We start from the raw sequence: 27,470 nt of genomic DNA, 5'->3' as shown, positions 1-27,470 counted from the left end.
ATTGAACTGCAACAAAATCTAAAGGCTAGGCCAGGATTGCGTACATGGAGAAAGTGAGGTCTGCAGATGCTGGAGATCAAAGTTGAAACTTTATTGCTGGAACAGCACAGCAGGTCAGGCAGCATCCAGGGAACAGGAGATTCGACGTTTCGGGCACAGGCCTGTTCCTGAAGAAGGGCCTGTGCCCGAAACGTCGAATCTCCTGTTCCCTGGATGCTGCCTGACCTGCTGTGCTGTTCCAGCAATAAAGTTTCAACCAGGATTGCGTACATGCCGAGTCTCTGTACCTGATTATTTAGGAAGGTGGTGGTCGGCACCCACTTCTCACAATGCATTGCTCATTTGGGAACATTGCCTCAGGAGGTTCATTTTGGCCACTTTAATAATTTAATGTAGGGCTAATTCTAACACTTTAAGAAAGATAAATGAAATGTCAGAATGTTGGAAATCTAAATTAGAAATTGAAAGACCTGGAACTCTTGGGCATGTCAGTCAGCATCTGGAAAGGTGAAGCAAACATTAGCTGTTTCAATGGATCCCTTATATGGGCTGAATGGCCTTCTGTTTTGTCATAAGTTACCATAAAAGATCAGTTGCTGAATTGATAATGTGGGCTCTTCGGTTTTCAGATGTTGATAGACATGCTGTGCATTTCCAGATTTTCTGCATTTATTTTGGACCTGTAAAGGTGGAAGTGGGAAAAGTTGGCCACGTTTCAAAAAGAATATTTGAAAAATGCAGTAAAGTCAGTGTGTGGCCATTTCAGTGAAACAGTCTTGATTGTAACCCTGTGTGCACAGCATTTGTGACTTTTAAAACCTATTAGTTTTGTCCAAATAAATCTTGTGCAGAGCTACTACTTTGGGAATCATGATTGCTGAATGTTATGAACAAGACTTCAAAAAGATTACAGTCTCTGGCAATGCTTATGTTTTGCTTTTATTTTCCCTTCATGTTTATCGCACTGGGAAGTGAAGGAAATGTCAGTATTGGGGATTAGTAATTTTTTTGCAACTTGTGTGAGCGTTAATTGAATACAACATCAATCAAGTGACCATTAGAAATGGGAGTTTAGAATGTTAAATTGCACTGAATGTTCATCCCAGCATCTGCAGTGAAATGTGACCACCTGTCATACCCAGTCATTTTTGTTGTGAAATATACAATTGTTTTGGTTCAGATCGCTTTTTTAGCCTGCAGCGTCTGTGTCTCAATCTGTCATTTTCAGTTTTCAGATCTTTGAATTAAACAGGTCTGGAGATGTTGAGCAGAAAATTTGTTAACACAATTGTTTCATATAGTGCATATGATGTTACCTGTCATTTCCCTCCCCTCCATATATTTGTTCATTTTCCTTTGCTCCCTAACTAAGATCTATCTGCATCTTTTGCATTCTGCTGTTTGGAAACCATTGCTGCTTTACTGAGGGTCTTTAGGAGGTTGTTTAACCATCATAAAAAAAATGCTGCTCAAATCCTGTCTCTCATGGTCTTTTAGTCTGACATGTGATGGACCGCAAAAACAGACAATAGGTCCCTCACACAAACAGTTGGTTCTGATTCTAATTGTGACTGAGATTGAGATCAAAATATGAAGCAATATGTGTTCAGTAGAGGATGCTGCTCTAATTACTCAAAGCAGCTTTCACTTTATACCTGACCACTAATGTGAAGAGACCTTGTTCAAAATAACAAACCAACATTACGAGGCTTTAGAAGCTAACTTGTGTAAACTTTAAAAATCATTTTGAATAGTTTCAGATGAATTGCAGAAATTTACCAAAGATCCTCAGACAGCACCTTCCAAATCCACAACCACTTCCATCTAGAAGAACAATGGCTACAGATTAATGGGAACACCACCACCTTCACGTTCCCTTCCAAGCCACTCACTATCCTGACTTGGAAATATATTGTCATTCCTTCACTGATAAAAATCCTGGCATTTCCTCCCTAAGACCATGTGGGTCAACTCACAGCAGGTGGACTGCAGAGGTTCAAGAAAGCAGCTCAAGGGCAACTAGGGACGGGCAGTAAATGCTGGCCAGCCAGTGACATCCATACCCCACATCCCACAAATGAATATTAAAAACAAATTGGATAACAAGGCACCAATCTTAAATAGTTTATATTTGCTTAGGAAGCAGTGTAACAAAAGGCATGTACTGTAGGCCTGTAGAACTACAAACAGTTCTGTAAATGAAGAATCTGAAGTAACTTTCAGCAGCTTTTTGTTACTGAACTCATGCACTTAAAACATGGTGCTAGAAAGGGTGAGCTGCAAGTTCAATTTTGTATTAAGTTATTACTGAAGTTAACTTAAGGACGTTTTGTTTGGAATGGAGAGTGGAAAGTTTCTGATTTCTACAAGTAATTGAATTCTTTTTAAATCTTTCATGGATCAAAGGACTGCCATTCATAAACAGACTATCAGACAGTGGAGGACCTTGTAGCTGACACTATTCTCACTGCACCCAGAGCTTCACCTTCCTAAAAACGCACTTTCCACCAACAATTACCCATTAAGATAGGGACATGAAGACAATTACAGCACTTGTTCCTACAGGTTGAATTTAGATAGCTGAGGTAAATGAGCTTTGTGCATTTGGAAAATATAACAATTGCATCCTTCAATTAGGCGGTTTTCAGGTACACTTAGAATGTTTCCTATTGCAATCTGATGTCATCTCACCTCCCCCCTTCAGTTTTGATTACAACATAATATATCATAAATATGCGATATCCTGTTGAAATCTATTGCTTTTGATATATGTTACAATTGAATTTCTTGTCACAAAATGGAATGTTACTCTTGGATAGGTTTCCCATAATGTCTAAAAATGACAGACCAATTGAATTAGAAAGGCAAGTAGAGAGCATTTGCAGCAGTGTTAGTTTTAATAGTGTTGGGCAGGGTGTTTGTGTCTGCTCTGCTATATTGCAGAACAGAGTCAAGATTAGAGTGGTGCTGGAAAAGCACAACAGGTCAGGCAGAATTTTCCAGCACCACTCTAACCTTGACTCTGATCTCCAGCATCTGCAGTCCTCGCTTTCACCTATATTGCAGAACATAAATTTCATTGCTATTGGAATTTACAGGTATGGTGAAAATGAGTTGAGAAGTCTGTCTTTCTTTTACTTATATTGTCAAGTATGGAAATGGAATCAGTCTGCTGATAATCGTTTTATGGATGCTGTTTTCTACAAAGAGCATAATCCTGTGTAAAAAGTCTCATTTTAGTTTTTTAAAAAATATCTAATCAATTTCAGCTTAAAATAAAATCACTCATTAGAAATAGCTTATTAAGTCTGGACACATGAGACAGAGTGGTTGTTGCTGCTGCAGTCTGCCTTGCCAATATTGATTTAATTGCATTGGAAATTCATACTGATTTGCCCTAGTTTTGCTGTGTTGCACTGGGCTCTGTGTTTATCTGTCAGCTTTTAAGCATTGTTTCCAGTAATACCTATTGATCCAGCAAAGGCTGAAATAAAATTTTAGGCCATGGGCTTAGTGGAAAAGTTTCTTTTTCCTCTGAGATTTTTGGTGTGGGGTGGTGGTGAAGGATGGCATTGTAATTTGGGAGTGGGGGGATGTGAATACAGATTCTTTCTTGTTTTTCTGAGCTGGATTTCTACAGTCATTTAACAAATGAGGAGTCCAAAGGATTACGTTTAATGCTGTAAATGAGGCCCTGCTTGAGTGACAGATTTGCACAAATTCAGTTACTTCATTCTTGGAGTTGTAGTCTTAGAGTAACAAATAATGATTGTAAAGGGTAACCCATCCTGTTTTAAACTGCATTTGAAATTCTAACTGTTTCTTTATTAATGTTGGCTTCTCCTTCTCCTAACACCTAGGTCCATTTGTCAGCTGTCTCTATGTTGAATGTTGAAGCTTCCATCTTGAATCTGAAGCTGTCACCTTTCATTGATGCTTGTAATTTCACAATGAAAGTTGGGAGGGGGTTCAAGAGCTTAGCGCTGTTGAAAGCACAGCCACCAATTGTGGAACTGTTAAAATCAGAGTCTCCCTCGGATCCTAATTGGAGGTGTGCCAAAATCTGAAGGTTGTCGGTTTGAAGAAGGTTACCAAGATGGGTATTCTGGGTAATCCAAGATGGAGGATGGGAAAAATATCTGGCTGTAACAGCTGCTCCTTTTTTTTGAGGTATTTTAGGTGCTGGAGGTGATTTCCTCGAATTCCAGGAGCAGAAATTACTGTTTCATATGCTGTTGCATTGTTTTGGAAAACAGCAGCAGTTTTAAAAGGGAGAAGAACAGACAAAAGAAGCACATGGTGAGGACAGTGCAGGAGAGAGAGAACCTGCACAGTTACTGCCTTTGCTGTTTGAGTTCATGTATCGTTGGAAAATTATGAGGGGCATGGATAGGGTAAGTAGGCAAAGTCTTTTCCCTGGGGTGGGCGAGTCCAGAACTAGAGGGCATTGGTTTAGGGTGAGAGGGGAAAGATATAAAAGAGACCTACGGGGCAGAGAGGGTGTTACGTGTATGGAATGAGCTGCCAGAGGAATTGTACCAGCCAGAGGAGGCAGGTACAAATGCAACATTTAAGAGGTATTTGGATGGGTATATGAATATGAAGGGTTTTGAGGGATATGGGCTGGGTGCTGGCAGGTGGGACTAGATTGGGTTGGGATATCTGGTTGGGATGGACGCGTTGGACCGAAGGGTTTTTTTCCATGCTGTACATCTCTATGACTCTATGGGAAGGTGTGAGACAAAGAAGGGGTTCAAAAACAAGATTGAGACAAAGTAGGTCATAGGCGATAGGTAAATAGGACTTAATGTGAGTGAGTTTTAGGTGAGCTGAAATTTATAGAGAGTGCAAGATGTGAGGCTATCCTTGAAAGTATTGGCGTCAAGTCTGGAGTTAACAAAGACATGGGTGAGCAGTTGTTTTGAGTAAGGGTAGAATACAAAGATAGAAATAACAATCTGGCTAATAGCAAGATGATGTGAATGTGTGGCTGGAAATTGCTTCTCCAGTCACATGTAACACCAAGTTTGCATGTGATCAGGTTCAGCTTCAAAACACTTGTCTGGACGGGATGGAATCTGTAGTTGGAGTGGAGCTTGTGATGAGAATCCTAAACGTTCCAATTCTATAATTACCAATTCTCCTAAAGAGAAGCCTCTTTTGTTTTCTTCTCTCCGATTCCAATTTTAATGAACTTGCTGCAGAGTTGCTTCTCTTCATTCTATTTGAATATTCTGCCCAACATCAAGTTTTATATCGGCCTAATTTGTCAGAATATTCCTGCAGTCCAGTGACTTCGCTGATTTTGATAGTGTCCTGTCACCTTCAAAATGTCTTGCTTGAGAATATCCTTTCATTTTACATGATTTATCCTCTTGCCCTTCTGTCCACCACATTATTGCGAATTGATACTTCAGTTTACATATTATCCATGCTTTGAATGTTTCCATTTAATCTATGAGTGGCTTTTACGATTTTGGAAAAGTGTGTTGCGTTTTTGATTGCTAACAAACTCTTCTTTGTGGGTGGTTCAGACATAGGAATCTTTAAAATCTTTTATCTGGCTCTGGGATCGTGTACTTCTACAGATGTGCTCCTTTTTTACTTTTCTATTTGTGTCATTCAATTCTTTCTTAAAATTACTTTGTTGAGCTTAGACTTCATCTGATGAAGGAACAGCGCTCCAAAAGCTTGTGATTCCCAATAAACCTGTTGGACTATAACCTGGCTTCATGCGACTCTCACCCCAGACCATCACTGGCACCTCCATATCATTAATAATTTTGTTCTTTATGATTATGTCATTCTTTTAATTTGGGGTGGTGTTTCTTAGTGGCTAGATTGTCTTGTTTACATTTTTTTATACTAAGACATTTGGAAAGGGTGATGTTAGTTTGAATAAAAATACTTAACATAATTTTAAATCTGATATGGATATTTTTTTTAAGCAAAGTCTTTAAGGGACATGGGACAAAGACTGAGTTAGGCCTCAGGTCAGTTGTAATTTCTTTGAATGGCGAAACGGACTTCAGGGACTGAATGGCTGACTCCCTTTTCCTATTTGAAAATAATTTATAGTAATAGCTATCACTTTCAGTTTGTATCAGTAAGCTTCAGTTTGGATTTAAACTTTCCGTACCATTGCACCTCAGGGATTAATTAAGCAATTATAACACAGAAGCGGGCCTCCTACCCTATCCTGCACCTGCCTATTCATCTGACCCATCAAAATCTCCTAGCCTTTGTCCCCTCCAATGTTTGTCCAGTTTCCCTTTGAATGTATTTACCTAAATGCCTCAGCCACTTCATATGATAGCAAGTTCATGTTCCAGTCAGAAATAAAAACAAATTGCTGGAAAATCTCAGCAGGTCTGGCAGCATCTGTGGAGAGAAATCAGAGTTAGTGTTTTGGGTCCAGTGACCCTTTGTTTTTATTTTTGATTTTCAGCATCTGCAGTTCTTTTGTTTTTTTTTATTCACGTTCCAATCATACTTACTTGATGCACCAAGATAAAATGCTTCTGCACACCCTGCTGTAGTTAATGGTTTGCTCCCTGACTTTGTCTAAGTGTGGAATTCAACTTGAGTAATAAAGGCCCCAGATTGAGAGTCCCCCACTTTCTTCTGGGTGAATAACAGCAGTGATGGGATGAGGCCCTTAATTGAGCATTAATGGCACACTTAAAGGCTTCAGTTGGTGGCTGGGGCTCAAAAGCTATCCATGAGCCATCCTGCCATCATCGCAGTTGGGGTAGAGGCAGAAGATGTCGGACTCCCCACCTTTCCACCTGAGTAAATCTCCTCCCCCTCCAATCAGGACACAGATGGGTATTACATTCTGTCCTTAGTCCCTTAAGTTTGGAGCTGTATTCTTTTTTCTGTTTCCTGTTCTTATCGTCACAATTTGTGTTTCCCTTCACTCAACATTTCACCCTTTCTAATTTTATCTGACCAAAATGAAGTTAAACAATTTATGACCATTCATACGGCAATAGTGGAATCATTGTTTTTATATTCTTATATCTATTTAGTGCTGTAAATCATATGTTTTTCTTCTATGCCTTTAAAGTCACGGGTGGTTTTTCACCTGGAACAGGTGTGAAGTTGGTGGAGCAGGTGTGGACCCAGTGCAGCTCACTAATTGTGAGAATCAGAAATTGGTCCAGTCTTGCTGAACTGGGCAAACAGGTTGGTCCAGTGGAGGGTTGAACACCAGCCTCGAGAGGCTAGGATATTTTAGTGAGCCTATTCTTTTTTTTGGCAGCCCCTCTTCTCATTGTCTGCACTCCTTGGCTGTCAATTTAGGCTCAGTGGTCACGCTCACCTTGGACTCAGAATGTTGCTAAAGGTGACACAAATTGATGTGTCAGAGAGATTAAAATAGGTGCCTATTTTATATCAAGCCTAAATTGGATGTTGCTGTCTGCAATAGTTTGCCCACTTTCATCACATGCATGTCAAGCATAGTGAGTGCCAAATTCCCCCCTCTGCTCTCTCTTGCTTCTTATTTTACAATGTATAAAGTTAGTTCCCACTTTAACAACCATTGGACTGGTTCAGAATCTCCCTTTTTCTCTTTAAGATTGCCATTAGCCAGATAAGTGAATACCTCCTTAAATAATTCATTTGAAACCATGGTTTATTACTATTTCTGCTCTTTTGATTCAACTTTGCAAGGCTAAAATGTAAAGACATTTTCATAATGAAAGCTTGATGGTACATGAGAAATGAATAACAAGCAATGTTTACTTCAGCATGATTATTCCTCACTCTGCCAAAACAAACTCCCAATATGACTATTGTGGGTACCTGACAACACCAGTAACAATCTAACAGTTACCGAAAGCTGGTACTTTCAAATAAACTTGTTAGACTATAATCTGGTATTGTGTGATTTTTAACTTTATTCACCCAGTTCAACACTGGCCCCTCCACATCAATCTAACAGTAAACATTGGAATTTCAGCTGGAATCTAGTTGTAATGTGTGAATAAAACTTATGATTTGCAAAAAAGGGATGATTTCTTAAATGATTTGGCTCTCATACATTCCTGAAATTATTCAACAATTTTTCATTTCACTCCAGACAAATAAGTTTTAACTGACCAACCTTTTGAACTAATTTTGGTGAGCTTTCTTTTTCAAATATTGAGATTGAAATTCACTTATTCTTTACTGTCAGATAAAAGTGTTTGAGAGAACTGAGAACCATCTTTTCACTGAGCTTGTAATTGTTGGTATTTTATTTTCAATGGGAGAAGAAAGTATGGTGCAGATTCTCGCATTATGCATGTCAAAAATTATTCAGCATTGTATTTGAGGCTACATTATTTCTGCATTTTGTAACCAATTTGTGTAATTAGTGCTGCAGTGAAAAGCAAATCTCATTTGAAGTGTGTTCTTAAATATGCCAAATGATTCCTGAAATGGCTGGATACTTAAATTCCAAATATTAACTAACTAGTTTCATAGGTTTGGTGAGGATGAACAGAAAAGTATGTTTAAACTTTGACAATCTATTGTGTTATTCCACACTACCTAAGAGCACCATCTTGTGGCATCTCTTGCCAGCTATATATCCCTAAAAATAATTTGAAATGCAGTTAGAAACAACATTTAAATTACAAAAGTGATACAACTAGATTTATTTGGTATTGTTAACAAGTGCTTTTTTATCAACTTGATTTACTGTCCATGTCCAATCTGTGTAACAAATTACATGGCTTGTGTTTATAAATAGGATTCTTGTGGCCCTACGGCCCCATTCCACAATGGAACTCCACGTGCTTCCAGTATAATCGGCAGGGAGAAGGTAACTATCAAACTTCTGAACCTATGAAATTGTAATTTCAAGAATGAAAAAGCAGTTGTAACAGTCCCTTAATTTGGAGTGTCTTTCTCAAAACAAATTAGAGGTGGATGGGTTTCACCTAACCGAGAAACAAATTAGCTGCTACATGGGATTTGTTGCTCCCTTGAATGAAATAAATTTAGTCCTTAGAAATGAGAAGTGCATTGTTTTTAAAGTGGGCACCAGACAGCTGGCAGTAGGGCAGCAGGGACTTCAGCAGAGATTGCTGCTGGACCGACTGTAGTGATGTGGAATTGCGAAATCGAAAGTGTCACTTCAAGAGTTGCAGTTGATGCCGAATGTATATTTAAACAAAAGAGGGCAACGCATCTAAATGATTTGAATGTGAACATAAGAGGTATAGTTAGTAAGTAGTGAAGAAGGTTACCTCAGATTACAATGGGATCTTGATCAGCTAAGCCAATGGGCTGAGAAGTGGCAGATGGAGTTTAATTCAGATAAATGCAAGGTGCTGCATTTTGGGAAAGCAAATCTTAGCAGGACTTATACACTTAATGGTAAGGTCCTCGGCAGTGTTGCTGAACAAAGAGACCTTGGAGTGCAGGTTCATAGCGCATGAAAGTGGAGTTGCAGGTAGATAGGATAGTGAAGAAGGCGTTTGGTATGCTTTCCTTTATTGGTCAGAGCATTGAGCACAGGAGTTGGGAGGTCATGTTGTGGCTGTACAGGATGTTTGTTAGGCCACTGTTGGAATATTGTGTGCAGTTCTGGTCTCCTTCCAATTAGAACGATGTTGTGAAACATGGAAGGGTTCAAAAATAATTTACAAGGATGTTGCCAGGGTTGGAGGATTTGAACTATAGGGACAGGCTGGGGCTGTTTTCCCTGGAGCGTCGGAGGCTGAGGGGTGACCTTATAGAGGTTTATAAAATCATGAGGGCCATGGATAGGATAAATAGGCAAAGTCTTTTCCCTGGGGTGGGGGAGTCCAGAACTAGAGGGCATAAGTTTAGGGTGAGAGGGGAAAGATATAAAAGAGGCCTAAGGGGCAACGTTTTCATGCAGAGGGTGGTGGATGTATGGAATGAGCTGGAGGCTGGTACAATTGCAGCATTAAAAGGCATCTATATGGGTATCTGAATAGGAAGGGTTTGGAGGGTTATGGGCCAAGTGCTGGCAATTGGGACTAGATTAGATTGGGAAATCTGGTTGGCACGGACGAGTTGGACGGAAGGGTCTGTTTCCGTGCTCTGCATCTCTATGACATAAATGTCTTCTTGCATTTTGTTAAGTGGTAAATACATTTTAAGGTTATCAGGGTAGGCAGAAATGGTGGGTAGAGATATCAAGTCAACCATGATCTTATTGAATGACAGTGGAACTAAATAGCCTACTACTCTGTTACCTGTTTGAGGTGAATGAAGGGCCAAAGAAAGTTTGGAAATGCCTTTAAATGACTTTGAAGGATCAGAGGGGAGAGATCTATCATGAGGTCAGATACCAGAAGTGAGACTGGGAGGGACAGTAGAACAAGCATTGAAGATGCATGCATGGAACTTATTGGCAATGGTTATGTGATTGCTGCAAAGGGAGCCATGAGGCCATAACGTTTAAAGGGATGTTTGTTCACATAAGTGGAGTACTGATCTGGAGACAGTGATTGACATGGGTGGGAAGTCAGTGAATGCAGAGCAGTTAGAGAATGAATTGGAGTGCAGGTTGAAATTGTAGACTACGCGAAGTTGTTCGCTATAGATGCTATGAAAGGAAAGTAGTGCAGATATCTCTGAGAAATTACACTGAGAGTAGAAAGGTGTTGCTTCAGATACACAAGACATTGGTGAGGCCACACGTGGAGTATTATATACAGCACCCGTCACCATATTTACAAAATGATATTAATACATTAGAAACAGTTCAAGGAAGATTTACTAGACTAATACCTGGGATGATTGGCTTACCTTATGAGGAAAGGCTAGACAAGTTAGGCCTCTATTATTTGGAATTTAGAAGAGTCAGAAGTGACTTAATTAAAATACTATAAGATCGTGAGGGGATTTGACCAGGTTAAATGTATTTCCTCTTGTGGAAGAACCTGGACTCAGTAAGAGGGTACCCATTTAAGAGAGCTGAGGGAGCACTTTTTTTTAAGTGTTGAGAGAATTTGGAATTCCTTTCTTGAAAAGGTCGTGGATGCAGAATCTTTAAATGTGTTTAAGGCAGAGCTAAGTAGATTGTTGATTGCCAAGAGGCTGAAAAGTTACCAGGATATGCAGTAATATAGAGTTGAGATTAAAGCCAGATCAGCCAGGATCTTATTGAATTGTGCGGCAGGCCTGATGAGCCAAATGGCCAACTCTTGTTCAGGTGCAGGTTAGTAGATGGCATTGGCCTTGTATCGGGGAATAGATATTGTGAAGGATAGTACAGAGTTAGGTAGTGATGGGCAGATTTCACAGGTTTAGCAGTGTAAGGAATGATTTGTGTGGGAAGTGATCAGGAAGAATTAGCTGCCCAGCTTGTTCACGAGGAGCTGGTCATTGAAAGAGTAGAATGGGAGAAGTTCAAGTCGCTACTTGGAAGCAAGCAGGGCAAGTGCACAATGGAGCCTTCCGAAGACACTAGGAGAAGCATTGAGGGAGGTTTTAGCTCCTGTTTAGGTCATTGAGCTAGGATGGAGGTAAAAGCATTGGACAGTCAAGGAATGCTAAAAGATTGAGGTAATAATTGGGGGTTAGAGATGAAGAGGCATGCTAAAGAGAAATGAATAAAAAGGGAAAATGGAAGATATAAGCTGGGGGTCTTGACAGCTAAAATGTGCAGAAAAGTTGTTATAGAAATTCAAGAGAAAAAGAATGGTAAGAGTGTGAAACATATAACTCAATGGTTCTTTTTGGGCAAATTGTAGAACACACATCTGGATGAAAGGACTGGAAGAATTTGCACCTGGGATTGGATGACATATTTAAAGGATTAGGGCAAGGTTTATTGGAGACTAAATGAAGGCATTAACTAATTGTGACCGATTTTATAACATTGAGAACGTTTACATGCTTGCATTGATATCTCTTTACCACAATCCCCACACTTTCAAATGAAAATATTCAGGTCTTAAAATGCTTTACATCTTGCAGTATATTTATTTGATGTAGATTCTGAAAACTTCATTCTGCTAAACTGTTGGAACTCTGTTTAAACAATATTTTCAGGAGCCGAGGGGAAACCCAGATTGGCAAAGTAGAAATTGTTCTAGTCTGGAACTCCAGTCCGTGAAGATATTTGGGTCTGAGCTGTGGCAAAGTCTTGCTTCATAACTCAGTACCATAAAAATTTTCTAGTTTGGTGATGGAACATAGCAGCACTTATTCCATTTCAAGCATTGTTCTCTGGAATAATGTGAATAAACTTTTTTTTGTAATAATGTAAAATGGTGTGTGTATCCCCACTGGAGCTGATAGAGGCCATTCAGTCCCTCCAACCTGTTCTGCCATTCGGTTTGTATCCTATTTACATTCACTTTCTCATGTTCTGTGAAGTCTTGGCCAGCAAAAACGTGTCAGATTTCAATTCTGAGTTTGACTTCCCAAGCTTATATTTCCAATGATCTTCATATTTGAACATTTGACAATTGCCTTGTCTGCAGCTTTACTACAGTGATGCGACAGATGCAGAGAAAGGAAAAACAGCTTCCACACCGATTGAACCTCGTTTCAATAAGGTCACTTCCTCATTCTCCTAAAGTCCAATGAGTGCAGGCTGAACTACTTCAACTCTCCTCGTCAGAAGGTCCCTCCAGATCTGAGACTTTTTCTTGACTTCCTCCAATGCCAGATTATATTCCCTTTGGCCATTTGGCCCAACAAATCCACACCGACCCTCCGAAGAGTAACCCACCCAGACCTGTTCCCCTACCCTTTATTTACCCCTGACTAATGCACCTAATACTATGTGCAATTTAGCATGACCAATTCACCTGACCTGTACATCTTTAGATTGTGGGAGGAAACCGGAGCACCCGGAGAAAACCCACGTAGACATGGGGAGAATGTGCAAACTCCACACGGAGAGTCGCCAGAGGTGGGAATTGAACCTGGGTCCCTGGCACTGTGAGGCAGCAGTGCTGACCACTGAGCCACCATGCCGCCCAAAATATCTTCCCTTAGTTCAGGGAATCAAAATTTTTCCTCACATTTGGGTGTGATCTGACTATGTCTTGTTTAGCAAGACTTCCCTATATTTGTACTTCATTCCTTTTGAAACATTCCATTTGCCTTCCCTAGTATCTTGTGAATATGGGTACCAGCTTTGTGTAATTCATGAATGAAGACCCCTCCAAAACCCTCTGTGCTCTTTCCCAATCTCCAGAGAGCATAGTCTCAAGTAAGGGGTTGCACATTTAAGACCGATGAAGTGGAGTTTCTTCTCTGAATGTAATGAATCTTTGAAATTAACTACCTCAGAGCACTGTTGAGTATTTAGTTGTTAAGCATAGTCAAGGCTAAGAAAGATATTTTTAATCAATAAAAGAAATCAAGAATTATGGAGGGCAAAGGCAGAAAAGTGGAGTTGAGGATTATCAGATCGGCCATGATCATCTTGAATGGCAGAGCAGGCTGGGTGGGCTGAACGGCCTACTTCTAGGCTAATGTCTTACAGCCCTGACAAACAGAAAACTACTTTATTAAAGCTCCAATCAGTGATGGGAAATATTTATTTGACCATTATTGTTTTCCCAGCAGACCCTTCCCAATATGACTTTGTATAAAAGAACTTCAATTTGTAAACTTCATTGATGTTCAAAGTTTAACTTTTAAATGATATGTTTCAAATCTCTCAGTACCACCTGGATGCAAATAGAATTTCTAATTTTAGATTTTATTTTATGCTACTAATTGACAAATTGAGTGTTTGCTGTCCCTCTTGAAATGCAAGATAACTTGACAAGTTTCTGTCTCCCACAGACATCCTCAGGCATCACTATTCCAAAGCCCCCAAAGCCTCCAGACAAGCCTCTGATGCCCTATATGCGCTACAGCAGAAAGGTACAGTAGTTGCAGGATAGTATCCCAGCATACACTGCAACATGCGTTCGCCAGGCTGTGCCCACTCCGATTCCACAGGCCACCTGAGGAAAGAAGCTCACTGATGTGTCATCAGCCTTTCACTTCCTAGAGTTTCTAGCAACAATTGGGATTGCTTTGCAGTTTATACTTCCCGTTGGATCTTCATTCTCATTGATGTAAACATCTGACATCTTGTACTAGGTGGAGGCTGTAAACATTCTTAAAGGAAAATCTTTTTGTATAAATATCTGGATGTCATTAAATCCAGGTCTGTAATTCTGTCCCACCTGAGTCTTCCCATAGGTGCAACCATGCAAGAATAACATCCTTAAATGTGATCTGCTTTAACAGGTGTTCGCTTTTCCTCTTACTGTTCTTATTCAAAGACGGTGTGCTAGTTATTAATTTGGATGAGTTGCTGAGTCTGATAATGTGATTGGCTGAATGTACATTACCGGTGTTTGACCTGCTGCCACTCTCAGCATTTATTTGTTATTTCGTTTGCATAATGTGAGACTTCAGCTCCTTCACATTCTCAGACGTACTAACTCCCAGCCAGCTTCCACCGATGATGTCACCAAGAGCTGCAGCTTAAGTTTAAATTTTTTAAAAACTGAGAAAGAGATTTGTAGGAGTACTAATCACAGGACTCCCTCATAAATGCCTCACTATAGTAAGTACATTCGGGTGTTGGTCGTACTATACCCAAAAACTGTCTGGTTGACAGTATGATAATTCTATTACTGTATTAGTTCTGTAAATAAGTCTCCTTATTACATTTTAGGTATGGGACCAGGTTAAGGCCTCCAATCCTGATCTGAAGCTGTGGGAAATAGGGAAAATCATCGGTGGAATGTGGCGGGATCTCACAGATGAGGAAAAGCAGGAATATCTGAATGACTATGAAGCAGAAAAGGTAAAACAGCAGGAACAGGATTCCTTTCAGTAAATGAGTTTCAGTGACCATAAAATGCATCTGGTTGGGAGTGTTAACTATCTAGGTTTGTTTTCCTTTCCTGTTTTCATTTGGTGGGGATGCTGTTTTTGACTTGAGGAATGTCTGCATTTAGGAACCAAGCATTCATTTGCCTCATTGCTACAGCTCAGATACAGCATAAGTACAGTTCAGGTACATCATCAAGCCATATCCACTACTGGATGGATACAGAGTAAATCTGCCCCAAACAATGAGCCTTAATTTAACTCTGAAATTAAAACAACATTTCAGCTATGCCTTTTGGCATTTCAATTCCTCAGCGGTCATTTTGATGAAATTGTCAGCCTTAGCTAATTCCTGCAGAGATTTGTTCTGTGCATCCATTTTGTTTTTGGAAACAGAGTTAAGACTATCAATCACTCTGGGATTTGAACACTTCTGTTTTGGTGAAGGACCTGCTTGGTTATTTCATGACAAATCCAGCCAATACTTGTATTTAGTCTTTGTAAAAGCATGGTTTGTTATAAACACATGGATGGAAAATAGGTCATTGTTGATTGAAAGTTTAAAATCTGTGAGCACAATAGGCTAGATTTGTGTCAAGTCCTTGGACAGAAGAGAAAGAAACCTTTGTGAAGCAGTTAATTAATTTAGAGAATAAATTGTATGAAAACATTATGATATTGTTTCTCTTCAAACAAACTTTCTTCGAGAGTATTCATTTGATCCATCTTGATCTTTGTCCAGGAAATCTTGTAGCACAGCATATCATAAAGGATGAGTTTATGTTGTCTGTGGTTTATGCTAATCTCACAACATTTTGAATTTTCCTTCATGTATTTTTTTGCTTCAGAACCAAGCTGTTTGACCTGTTTGAAGTGAGGGTAGGCTGTTTGAAGTCTAAGGGAAATCATTTTGCTAGTTCTAATTGAATTGGTTTAATCCAAGCAACAAAACACTAAGCTTTAAACTTTTACACATTTTGGCAGAATTTCACAAACGTCAATAGAGAATATTAATGAACAGCACCTTGCAAACCCTGTCAAACTTTTTCTGATCTGAATAGCAAAGCGTCATGTTCTTTTACCACTTCAGTTTTCACTCTAATGCTTCTCCATATGTGATCACGTCTGATTTAATCTGTGAAACTATTCAGGAATTCAATGGAAAGAGGGGACTGTTGGGAGAGTTACTGATATGTTCCTCCCAGAGATGAATCCAAAGCAGACAAGTTAACAAGTAGTTTCCTCTCCTTCAAGTTTGGTACATACCCTTAGAAGAAAATATATGTTGGAGTTGCTGCATTTGGTTGTCCCCACTTCATGGAATTTGCTTTGATTTTTAGGTTGAATATAATGAAGCCATGAAAGCATATCACAATTCTCCTGCCTATCTCGCTTACATTAATGCAAAAAGTCGAGCTGAGGCAGCACTTGAGGAAGAGAGTCGCCAACGGCAATCACGGATGGAGAAAGGAGAACCTTACATGAGTATACAGCCAGCTGAGGATCCTGATGGTAAGCACTGCTAATACACACTGCCATAACTTCTGGGTATAGATCGACTTCAGTTCTGCCCTGTCGACTTTCACCATTCATGTCATCAAATATATGCACTTGTCCTCAGTCAGTAGTGTGAACATCTTTCTGTTGCCCCTGTTTCACAGACCATGTCTCTCTTGTTACATTTCCTGGCATTACTGCCTAGCTTGACATCAGTAGTGGTATAATGCTAGAGTCCATTGTAAAAGATTTATTAGCAAAGCATTTGGAAAACAGTGACAGGGTCGACATAGATTTATAAAAGGGAAATCATGCTTTTCAAATTTACTGGATTTTCTTTTGGAGGATGTAGCTAGTAGAGTTGTTAAGGGAGGTGCCAGTGAATGCGGTTTTCTTGAATTTTCGGAAGGCTTTTGATAAGGTCTAACATAAAATATGAACATGTAAGATCAGAGTCCATGGGATTTGGGGTAGTGTACTGAAACTGGTTGGCTGACAGGAAATAAAGGGTAGAAGTAAACAGGTCTCTTTCCTAGTGACAGGCAGTAACGAGTAAGGTACCATTGGGATCAGTGCTAGAATACCAACAATTCACAATATATATCAGTGACTTGATGAGACAACTAAATACAATATCTCCAGTTTTGCAGATGACACAAAGCTGAGTGGGAGGGTGAACTGTGAGGAGGACTCAGAGATGCTTCACTGTGATTTGGACAAGTTGAGTGAGTGAGCGAGCAGATGCATGGCCGAAGAATTGTTATTGTGATAAATGTGAGGTATCCACTTTTGGAGCAAAAGCAGGAAGGCAGATTATCTGAATGGTGATAGATTGGGAAAGGGGGAAGGTGCAATGAGACCTGGCCATCCTTGTACCCCAGTTGTTGAAAGTAAGCATGCAGGCTCAGCAGGCAAATAGTGCAATGGCCAGCATAGCAAGAGGGTTCAAGTACAGGAGCAGGGATGTCTTGCTGCAGTCGGACATTGGTAAGACCACACCTGGACTATTGGTCTCCTTGTCTGAGGAAAGGTGTTCTAGTTATGGAGAGACTGCAAAAAAAGGTTTATCAATCTGATACTTGGAATGGCAGGACTGACAAGAGAGACCAGATTAGTTAGGACCGTTTTCAGTGGAGTTTAGAAGAATTGGAATAGATGGTGATTTCAAAACTGTTAGACAGGCTAATAGAGGAAGGACATTCCTGATGACTGGAAAGTCCAGAATCAGGGGTCTCAGACTAACGATACTGGGTAGGTCATTAGGACTGAGATGAAGAGAAATTTCTTCATCCAAAGAGTGGTGAGCCTGTACAGTTCTCTGCCACAGAAAGTGATTGAGGCCAAATCATTGATTTCAAGGAGGAGTTAGACATGGCTTTGTGCTAATGGGATCAAATAGTTTTGGGAGAAAGTAGGAAGAGGGTACTGAGTTGGATGATCAGCCACAATCACATTGGCAGAGCAGGCTCAAAGGGCCCCTCCTCTCCCTATTTTCTGTTTGTGCTTATGCTTATTTTTCTAACTGTTTGCTACAACCTCGTGTTAGAGATAGTCTGGCTTCTCTGAATTGTGGCTCAGCTGATTCCTCACAACCCGTTCAATATTGAACAGCTTCACATAAGGTATGATGGAATTGTTTTGATGTCTGATCTTGTCTTGATGTAAATAAACACAGTGACATTTAAAAGAAGTTGAATACTATCAAGAATTGAGCTTTTTGCAATAGAAAAAACCCTGAATTGATCTTTCGCTTGTGACTGATATCCTCTGAAAGTAGCATCTTCTAAAGTAGCCTTTAGCGGTCTTGGGCAGGGTTTCCTTTTTCTGATCATCTAAACCCCTCTGTTAGAAAAGCGAAAGTAAGCTTGATACTGGTTATCTGTGAATTCCTGTTTGGGCAAATAAACATAACTAACCAGAATGAGGGACTTGATGAAAAGTGTCAGGGGTAGGATGCGGAATGTTCTTTTACACACACCTTTTCAGATTTGAATGATACAACTAGAGTGAAAAATAAGGGAATCACTTATGACGAGGGACTGGGGATGTTTTGCGTGGAGGAGTCACGTTTAAAAGTATTTTGATGTGAATGTGGGATGCCAGACCAATGGCCAAGTGCTGGAAAATGGGATTAGAATAGTTAGCTGGTTGTTTTTGAACTGACAGACTCGAAGAGCCAAAGAATCTTTTTCTGCGTTATAGACTACAATGATTCTGTGACTTCAGAAAATGCTGAAAATACACATGCTGCATCTGTGGAGATGGAAACAGACTTTGCATCAATGGAGAGAAAAGTGAAGTCTGATCTTGTGTAGTTCCAGGATTTTCTATTTTGATACCCGATTTTTAGCGGTCTTTTGGTTTGCTTTGGAATTATTTCATAGCACCTAGCCTTTTGCTCGAACTATAGAAGAGTAAAATCCAGCTCTACGTTACATTTTGGACTGATACCTGAAAATGTGATGGCTTTGGGCAGTTTGATAGCTCGAGAGCATCAATTCGCCGCAGTAGAATGGTTGAAGATTTCTGCATTTATGACATGTAAAATGCATGAGTACTGTTAGCTGTGTTAATCTGAACTTCAGTTGTGTCAGGAACTCAAAAACCTCCACAATTAATTAATGTAGTTTCTATTATGTCTGCATTTTGCTGATTTTCTTCTTTCCTGATCCTTTCAGATTACGATGATGGCTTTTCAATGAAGCACATCTCTGCAGCGCGTTTCCAGAGAAACCACCGTTTGATTAGTGAGATTCTGAGTGAGAGTGTAGTCCCAGATGTCCGATCTGTGGTGACAACAGCACGAATGCAGGTTTTAAAAAGACAGGTGCAGTCACTGATGGTTCATCAGGTATGTAGTCAATACTGATCATATTCTTTATTCTTTGCAATTTGAGTTTTAATGAAACTAACTACTAATTAATTACTATATTTTAGTCTCTCGTTATAGAGTCAAAGAGTCATAGAGATGTACAGCATGGAAACAGACCCTTCGGTCCAACCTGTCCATACCGACTTTCCCCTCTCACCCTAAACCTATGCCCTCTAGTTCTGGACTTCCTGACCACAGGGAAAAGACTTTGTCTATTTATCCTATCCATGCCCCTCATAATTTTGTAAACCTTATAAGGTCACCCCCTCAGCCTCCGACGGTCCAGGGAAAACAGCCCCACCCTGTTCAGCTTCTCCCTATAGCTCAAATCCTCCAACCCTGTCAACATCCTTATAAATCTTTTCTGAACCCTTTCACAAAATCCTTCCGATAGGAAGGAGACCAGAATTGCACACAATGTTCCAACAGTGGCCTAACCAATGTCCTGTACAGCCGCAACATGACCTCCCAACTCCTGTACTCAATACTCTGACCAATAAAGGAAAGCATACCAAATGCCGCCTTCACTATCCTATCTACCTGCGACTCCACTTTCAAGGAGCTATGAACCTGCACTCCAAGGTCTCTTCATTAGCAACACTCCCTAAGACCTTCTCATTAAATGTATAAGTCCTGCTAAGATTTGCTTTCCCAAAATGCAGCACCTTGCATTTATCTGAATTAAACTCCATCTGCCATTTCTCAGCTCATTGGCCCATTACTTCCTATTAACGTATTTTTAAAATCATGTGTCTGTTCTATAAGAGAAGTTGGCAATGGAAGTTTTTGCTCTTGATCCTTCCATAAAATCATTTGCTTTATTCTTGTAAGTAGACCCTTTGAACTGCAGCTAATAAAAACTAGCATATTCAGGTTTAATAAAAGGTTATGGTGTTAAAAATCCTTGACAAACCTATTCTAAACTGTCCAGTTCTAAGCTGGTGGATATTGGACAGTTAACCTATGGTTATTCTGCTCCAAGGTGGCAGATGGGCACTTCATATATTAGAATGAGCCGATACCAAAGAACTCGAATTGCTCGAAAAACTCGGCAGGTTGGGCAACAACTTTAGAGAGAAAGCAGAGTTAACATTTTGGGTTCAGTGATCCACCTTCAGAACGGAGGGATCTTAATGGGGTGAATGTGGGAAGATGTTTCATTTTGGGGGAAAATCTAGAACTCTTGGTTACTGTTTCGAAATAGTTGTCTATTTAAGGCAGATTGGGTGAACTTTTTTTTTCTCTGAGGATCGTGACACTTTGGAACTCTTCCAGAAAAAGTGGGAAAAGCTAGAGTTTTGAATGTTTTTAAGACTGAGGTGGATAGATTCTTAGTAATCAAGCTGGTGAAAGGTTTTTAGGGGTGGACTGGAATGTGGGTTTGAGGTTATGTTTTTTAATGAACAAAGCAACACAAAAAAGAAACCATTGAAGATATTTGGAAATAATTCTTCAAATCCCTGAACACTTTGTTGATTTTCAGTCACATCATTCAATTTGACCGCTCTTTAAAAATAATTTTGAAATTGTGTTTTCCTTTAGCGGAAGTTGGAAGCTGAGCTCCTTCAGATCGAGGAACGCCACCAAGACAAGAAACGGAAATTCCTGGAAACTACAGAGTTATTTAATAATGAACTAAAGCGGGTAAGAATTTGATTTGGAGATTGAGTTGTAACTATCCAACAATTGGAATGTTCATCGCATAAACTTTAAGATTATCTGCTGGGTGTGTAGTCAATTACTCATGTATCAGTGTTGTGCAAGTGATTGGCAGTTGGAAGAGCAAGTTCTAAATATTCAAAGAAGCCTTTTAGTATTTTGTATAGTAATCTCTGTCATACCAAATTCTTATTCCATGAGGTTTAATTTTCTTCATGGCTGTAGTTGCAGAGGCAGACTAGACTGTCTCTACATTATCTACATAGTCTTGGTCACCATTTGGTGCTCTGAGTTGGTTGATTTTGAAAAGGTCACAGACTGGGGAAAGGGAAAATTGATTGGTGTTCTTCAATCTGATGGTGATCTAACCACCTTCTTTAAAAATGCTAAACAATAGGATAGGGTCAGGCTGTAATGTGATGTCTTCTGTGGACTGATAACCTGATGAACACCTATGAGGAAAGGTATCAGAGAGCACCTGGATCCAGTTGGGTTCAGTATTTTCAGGAGATTGGGGGGGGGCCCTCTTTTGGCTCAGTGGTAGTGTCCCTACCACTGGATTAGCAATTCTGGGTTCAAGTTCCACCTACTCCAAAGATACTTAACAGCATTTCTGAACAGGTTGTTTTGAAAAGTCATGGGAAAAGTGAAAAAATGGTACATTATAGGTCCCAGAAGAATTGAAGCCATGGCCTGGAATCTGTCCTGCTATATGTCCCAAAACAGCAGCATCTCTGGTGTAAAAGCAAACTGCTGTGGATACTGGAAATCTGAAGCAAAACAAGAAAGTGCTGGAGAAGTTCAGCAGACCTAGCAACATACGTTAACAGAGAGAAAGCACTTAATAACTCTCTGTCTTCGAAGTCGGTAAAATGAGGAGTTGGAAAAAGCAGAGCAGGTCAAGCAGCATCAGAAGAGCAGGAGAGTCGATGTTTCAGGCAGGGCCCTTCATCAGGATAACTCTGTTTTACCCCATAAACTCGTGTTCAGATGCAAGTGTCACTTTAGTTGAATTTTGCAGTTGGCTTGTAATGCTGCTTTGTGGACATTTTATTTCTCATTCTGTTGAATACTGAGGTTGTTGTCTTTGACCTGATCTCTCTCAGAGACCAGGTTGTGTCTTGTCCAATTGCTGGCAGAATGTAAACCCATAACCTGTAAAATCAAACATGGACTCCCCAAACGGCACAAAAAAAGCTTGTGTGGTTACATGGAGTCCTGGAATCCTTGATTTCTTTTGCTTTTATATTGGTGATCATGTTTTAAGTCACCTAAGCCCTAACTACCGACATTAACTCAATAATCACCTTCATGTCTCTCTCCTTTTTAAATTGCTCCTTTAAAATCAATCTCTTTGACTAAACTATTGGCTAGCCGTTATTATACGTTTGACTCCGATAACTCTCCCTAAAAACAGCTTTGGATTTTTACTATGTTAAAGCTGTTATATAAATACAAGATATTGTTGGACATATTTGTTCAACTGACGTTTGTTTAAATGAGCAATGATGTTGACATCTTTGAGTTCTTGCAGATTTTTATTTTAACCTCCTTTTGCTTTATTTAGTTGTGCAATTTGAAGGTGGAGGTTGACATGGAAAAAATTGCAGCTGAAATTGCTCAGGCTGAAGAGCAAGCCCGCAAACGTCAGGAAGAAAGGGAAAAGGAGGCTGACCATGTCGAACCACCCCAGAGTAATATACCTGAGGAACCTCCTAGCAGCATTGAGGCTGACGAATCCAAAGTGGAGGAGACCCCCATGGACACAGGTAACAGAGTGGGTGGGCTGGAGTGTTGCACTAGCGTTTTTCTTTTACTTGTACGTCTTGGCAAAGTTAATGTCTGTTGCCCATCTGGGCTGTCCTTGAGATTGTCATTTTGACCTGTTGCAGTCTATAGTAAACGTGCTGTTGTGCAGTTAGATGGGGAGTTCCAGCATTTTGAACAAGAAAGAATGAAGGATCAGGGACATACCTCTAAATTGGAATGGTGTGAGTGGCTCTGAGTTGATGGTGTTCCCGGTGAACATGCTCCCCTTTACCTTCAAGCTGCTGGAGGTAGTGGATTTGGGCGATGCTTTTGAAGCCTGGAAAAATTGCTACAATGCAGTACAGGCGAAGCACATCAAAGGCGAGAGATGATGATTTAGTAGGAATGTTGCAGGATTATTCCTGAGACCCAGGCTAATGCTCTGGTTGACTGGATTCTAATCCCACCATGGCCATTGGTGGAATGTAAAACTTTAATAGATAAACAATCTGGAAAACTGAGAGTATGCATTGACCCAAAGGATCCAAATAAAGATCCGAGGAATTCTCACTACCCAATCAAACCATCAAAGGAATTTTGTCACAATTTGAAAAGGCAAAATTTTTCACCACGCTAGATGGTGAAGATGGGTTATTCGAAGTGAAGCTGAATTAGTACTATAGCTTTCTAATGGGAGAGGGGTAAGTTAAAATTGTTTAACCTCTATCGTAAGTGGAATAGATTAATTTCCTAGAAAATTGGAAAACTGTCAGTTGTTTCATTCTTCTTCAAAAAGAGAGAGAGACAAAATACAGGTAACTCTAAATCATTAGTTTAACATCTGTCATTGGAAAATGTTGATGCCTATTAAAAAGGATGTAATAACAGAGCATTTAACAGTGCATAATATCATCAAGCAGAGTCAGCATGGCTTCATGAAGGGGAAACATTGCCTAGCAAATTTATTAGAATTTTTTGAGAAGGTAACAAACACTGTAGGTACAAAGGAATCAGAAGATGTAATATATTTGAATTTCCTAAAGGGATTCCATAAAATACCATACACATAGCTACTTAAGATAAAAGCCCATTAATTTGAAGCTTTTGGCATGGATAGAGAATTGGCTGACTAATAGAAATGGAGTAGGGACATGGGTACATTTTCTGGAATGGCAACGTGGAACTAGCGGAATGCCACAGGGATCAGTGCTGGGGCCACAATTATTTACAATATAAATAACTTGATCAGGAAGATGAATCTACTATCACCAGGTTTTGTAGATGAAACATGGAAAGGTAAGTGATGAGGATGAAACAAAAGGCTGCAGCATGATATAGCTAGGTTAAGTGTGTGGGCAAGAGCCCAGCAGATGGAATATAATGTGGGAAAATGTGCGATTTTGCTGTTGTCAGGAAAAATGTAGGAACTAAATATTGTTTAAATGATGCAAGACTGCAGAAAGCTGCAGAGGGATTTGGGGATCCACGTGCATAAATTTGCAGAAAGCTAACACACATGCTCACCAGGTAATGGGGAAGGCAAATGGAATGTTGGTCTTTATTTCAAAGGAAATCTCACTAAAAGTATGCAAGATATGAGTCAGACCACTCCTGGAATATTGTAAACTGCTTTGGTTCTGCATTGAGGGAGTTCAGAGAAGGTTCATTGGGTTGATTCTGGGTATGGAGGGATCACATTATGAGGAGACGTTGAGTAGTTTGAGCTTGTGTTCATTGACGTCTCAAAGAATGAGAAGCAACCATACCGAAATATATAAGATTCTTGGGCAGCTTCGCTGGCTAGATGTGGAGGGATGAGGGGAGGGGGGGGTGTTTCTTGATGAGGTTACATGATTGAGTTTTATAAAATTATGGGGAGTTGAAGGAACATCCCTTTGAAGGAGGGATCAGACAATAGGGACGTAGATTTAAGGTAAGGGGCAGGATGTTTATAGGAAATGAGAAGAAATGTGTTGTCACCCAGAGGGTGGTGGGAATCTGGAACTCACTTTCTATATTGGGGGAGAGGCAGAAACGCTCATAACATTCAAAGGTATTTAGTGCATTTGTGAGGCCAAGGCATGCAAGGCTATGGGCCAGGTGCTGAAGAATGGGTCTAGAGTAGTTAGCTATAGTGATGTTAACAACATACCCTCTTGCCAAACCTCTGGAGTTCCCTTTTTTTTTTTGGCCATGGTTGAACCAAGCTTGTACTGAGGCTGTTGACATAGGCCTGAGGTTTAACAGTGTCGGGTTAGTGCTACATTGCTGGTTTCATACCTCTTAACATCAGACTGGAATGCCTGTCAGTTTAGTGTTTTGATCCTCAGCTCCAAGTGCTTATAAAGCCTTTGAAATGGAGCATCACTACAAAAATTTATTTTTATAATGTATTAAAGGTTCTTAAATGTAGTGAATGGGGTTTGTCAGTGATGTTTCCTAAATGATGAATTCATCAACAGACACTTAAGAACCTGGTCGTTGAACTTGTCATCTCTGGTATTTAGATTATCTGACTTCAGGTATTGGCTGTCATGCAAATTGAAGTTGTTTGACCACATTCTGTGGGCAACTGTACAGGTACAACTTTCAGGTACAGCTGTATGCTTTTGGCAGTTTTATTCTCGTATAAAAAGAGTGATTATTTTTGTTTTGACTGCACTGAATACCTTTATGAATATTTAAACTATTGTTTCTCACAGGAATTATCTTTTAATCTCTTCAGGCTGAAAGGAAATTCCAGCTTGACCAGCCTAGTTTCCAAGTCTGAGTCACATTTCTGTTCGATGTTGTAACTTTATAAATTAAGCAAAGCAGTTTATAGTTTTGTAGCAAAGAGCTACCATTGAGGCAATTGGCTTTTTTTCACTGCTGTAATCTTTAATGAAAAGTTCACAATTGGTTACAGTGACCAGAAAATGATTTAATTCAAATAGAACAGAAGGGGAACAGTAATAAATCAGGACTAAAGCACCTCCAAAGTAAAGGGTGATTGAAGAAAGTGACTGGAAAGGAGCAGCCACAGGGGTTGAAAATGCCACTAATTCAATTCAGCTTGAATCTTGCAAGTCTCGTCCAAACTAGAAGTGTACTCCTCTTATTTCAAGAATTTATTTGAACTCTGTCATCAATGGACAGAATGGATTTTATGGCATTGTTTTTGAATCATTGCCTCCACCTGGAAAGTGAATGACCTTTATTGAATGGGCAAGTTAAAAATCACACAACACCAGGTTATAGTCCAACAGGTTTATTTGGAATCACTACCTTTCAGACCGCTGCTCCTTCGTCAGGTAGCTGTCTATTGTTTAAGTAGTTGGAGTCTGGAGTGCTCTGCCTGGAAGTGTGGTGGACAACTGTCGCATTCCAAAGCGATGGTTATTTAAATTGAAACCACATTGAGTTAGGGGAAAAGGCAGGAGATTTTCACAAAGTTAACATTTTCTGAGGTACATTGCAAACATGATGGGCTGAAGGACCTCCTTCTGCACTGTGATAACTGTGATTCTAAGGGATAAGAGCACTTCCAGAAAAAATGTTTAAGGGCAAGAGAAAAAATATGTGAAACACATTCTAAAGTTGTGAGGGAACAATGGAAATGCTGAAAAACTGTAGATGGGCAAATTTCCCATTGTTGGAAACATTAATTATTTGTAAATAAGTAATTCTCGTTTGATATGACTGTCCTTTTGGAGCTTCATCTGCCTCAAAGGCAGTTTGCTTCAGTATAGATTGGGTTAATTTATCATCGGGAATCTAAAGTTTGCAACTAGTTCATTATTATTGAAGAACCATCATTGTTATTAGAGAATGGTCTTGGACCTCTATTCAATGACTATCTCCGAAAAGACATTCAAGCCATCTTAGTTTTAATGTTCAATGGCATTACCATTGCTGCATACCCCACTATCATCATACATTGAGTTACTATTGACAGAAAAACTGAACTAAATTTGCCATATAAATACTGTGGCTACAGTACAGCTCAGAGACTAGGAGTATGTGTAACTCAACTCATCTCCTGATCCCAGAGGCTATCCACTGTGAATAAGGCACAATTTAGGAACGTGATAGAATACAACCCATTTGGCTGGATAAGCACAGCTTCAACAACAATTCAGAAGCTTGACACTATCTGGGGAAAAAAACAGCCTGCTTGATTGGCACTACATCATAGAGTCCCTAGGCCATTTGGCCCATCGAGTCTGAACCAACCCTCCGAAGAACATCCCACCCAACTCCTATGAAGTTCATGGTATTTGAGTGCAATATTAGAGATATTGTTAGTCAACCTATTCAGACATTGAGAGATGGGACTCCAACCTAGGCCGTCTGGCTCAGAGGTAGGGACATTACCATACTTCTACTTAAAGCTGTCAAGTAGATCTCACCTTTTCAGCAATGTTGAAACTTGTTGAATTGCACAAACACAAGGACTGTACAGATAAGAGAGAGAGTTCTTGTCACTGGCTAAGTGAGTTGCTTTGAGTGCTTAGAAGCTTAGTAAATAAACAATTATTTGCATAATTCTCAGGCACTTTTAATGGGTTACAGAAGCTCCCTGTAGAATGGGATAAAATGCCATGTTGTCAGTGAGTCACTTGTTGATTTTCTGAGGATGGTACAGATAGCAGATTTGGGTCCTAAATTGGTCTTTGGAATTATGTCAAAAAGGAGTTAAAAGTTCTTTTGTCCTCTTCAGGTTTGATTACCTCAAGGCCAGGAGCACGGTGACTGGACTGTGTTGTTGGTGTTGGTGTTGTATGTTGACTTTTTTTTAACAAAGAATTCATGTTACATAACAGCTCATTCCCAAAGTCTCTGCCACTATAAATCCAACCTGGAAGGTTTCAGAAATACTGACAACCCTTCAGTG

General features: G+C 39.8%; 1 protein-coding gene across 4 annotated transcripts in view; it reads left to right on the top strand.

The window, feature by feature from the left end:
- smarce1 (SWI/SNF related, matrix associated, actin dependent regulator of chromatin, subfamily e, member 1) overlaps positions 1–27,470 on the top strand; it is a 54,085-nt gene that overhangs the window by 24,591 nt on the left and 2,024 nt on the right. For 3 of the 4 annotated variants that reach the window (XM_043674714.1, XM_043674716.1, XM_043674715.1), the window contains 7 exons: positions 8,741–8,812; positions 13,774–13,854; positions 14,660–14,791; positions 16,158–16,329; positions 18,993–19,165; positions 20,729–20,830; positions 22,413–22,614. In XM_043674714.1, coding sequence (XP_043530649.1) covers positions 8,741–8,812; positions 13,774–13,854; positions 14,660–14,791; positions 16,158–16,329; positions 18,993–19,165; positions 20,729–20,830; positions 22,413–22,614 — 934 coding nt within the window. The remainder of the gene's footprint in view (positions 1–8,740; positions 8,813–13,773; positions 13,855–14,659; positions 14,792–16,157; positions 16,330–18,992; positions 19,166–20,728; positions 20,831–22,412; positions 22,615–27,470) is intronic. The other variant, XM_043674717.1, reaches the window with a different exon arrangement.

This window comes from Chiloscyllium plagiosum, chromosome 33 (genome assembly GCF_004010195.1).
Source record: "Chiloscyllium plagiosum isolate BGI_BamShark_2017 chromosome 33, ASM401019v2, whole genome shotgun sequence".
In the NCBI taxonomy this organism is placed as follows: domain Eukaryota; kingdom Metazoa; phylum Chordata; class Chondrichthyes; order Orectolobiformes; family Hemiscylliidae; genus Chiloscyllium; species Chiloscyllium plagiosum.
This window is presented reverse-complemented; position numbering and strand designations above follow the sequence as displayed.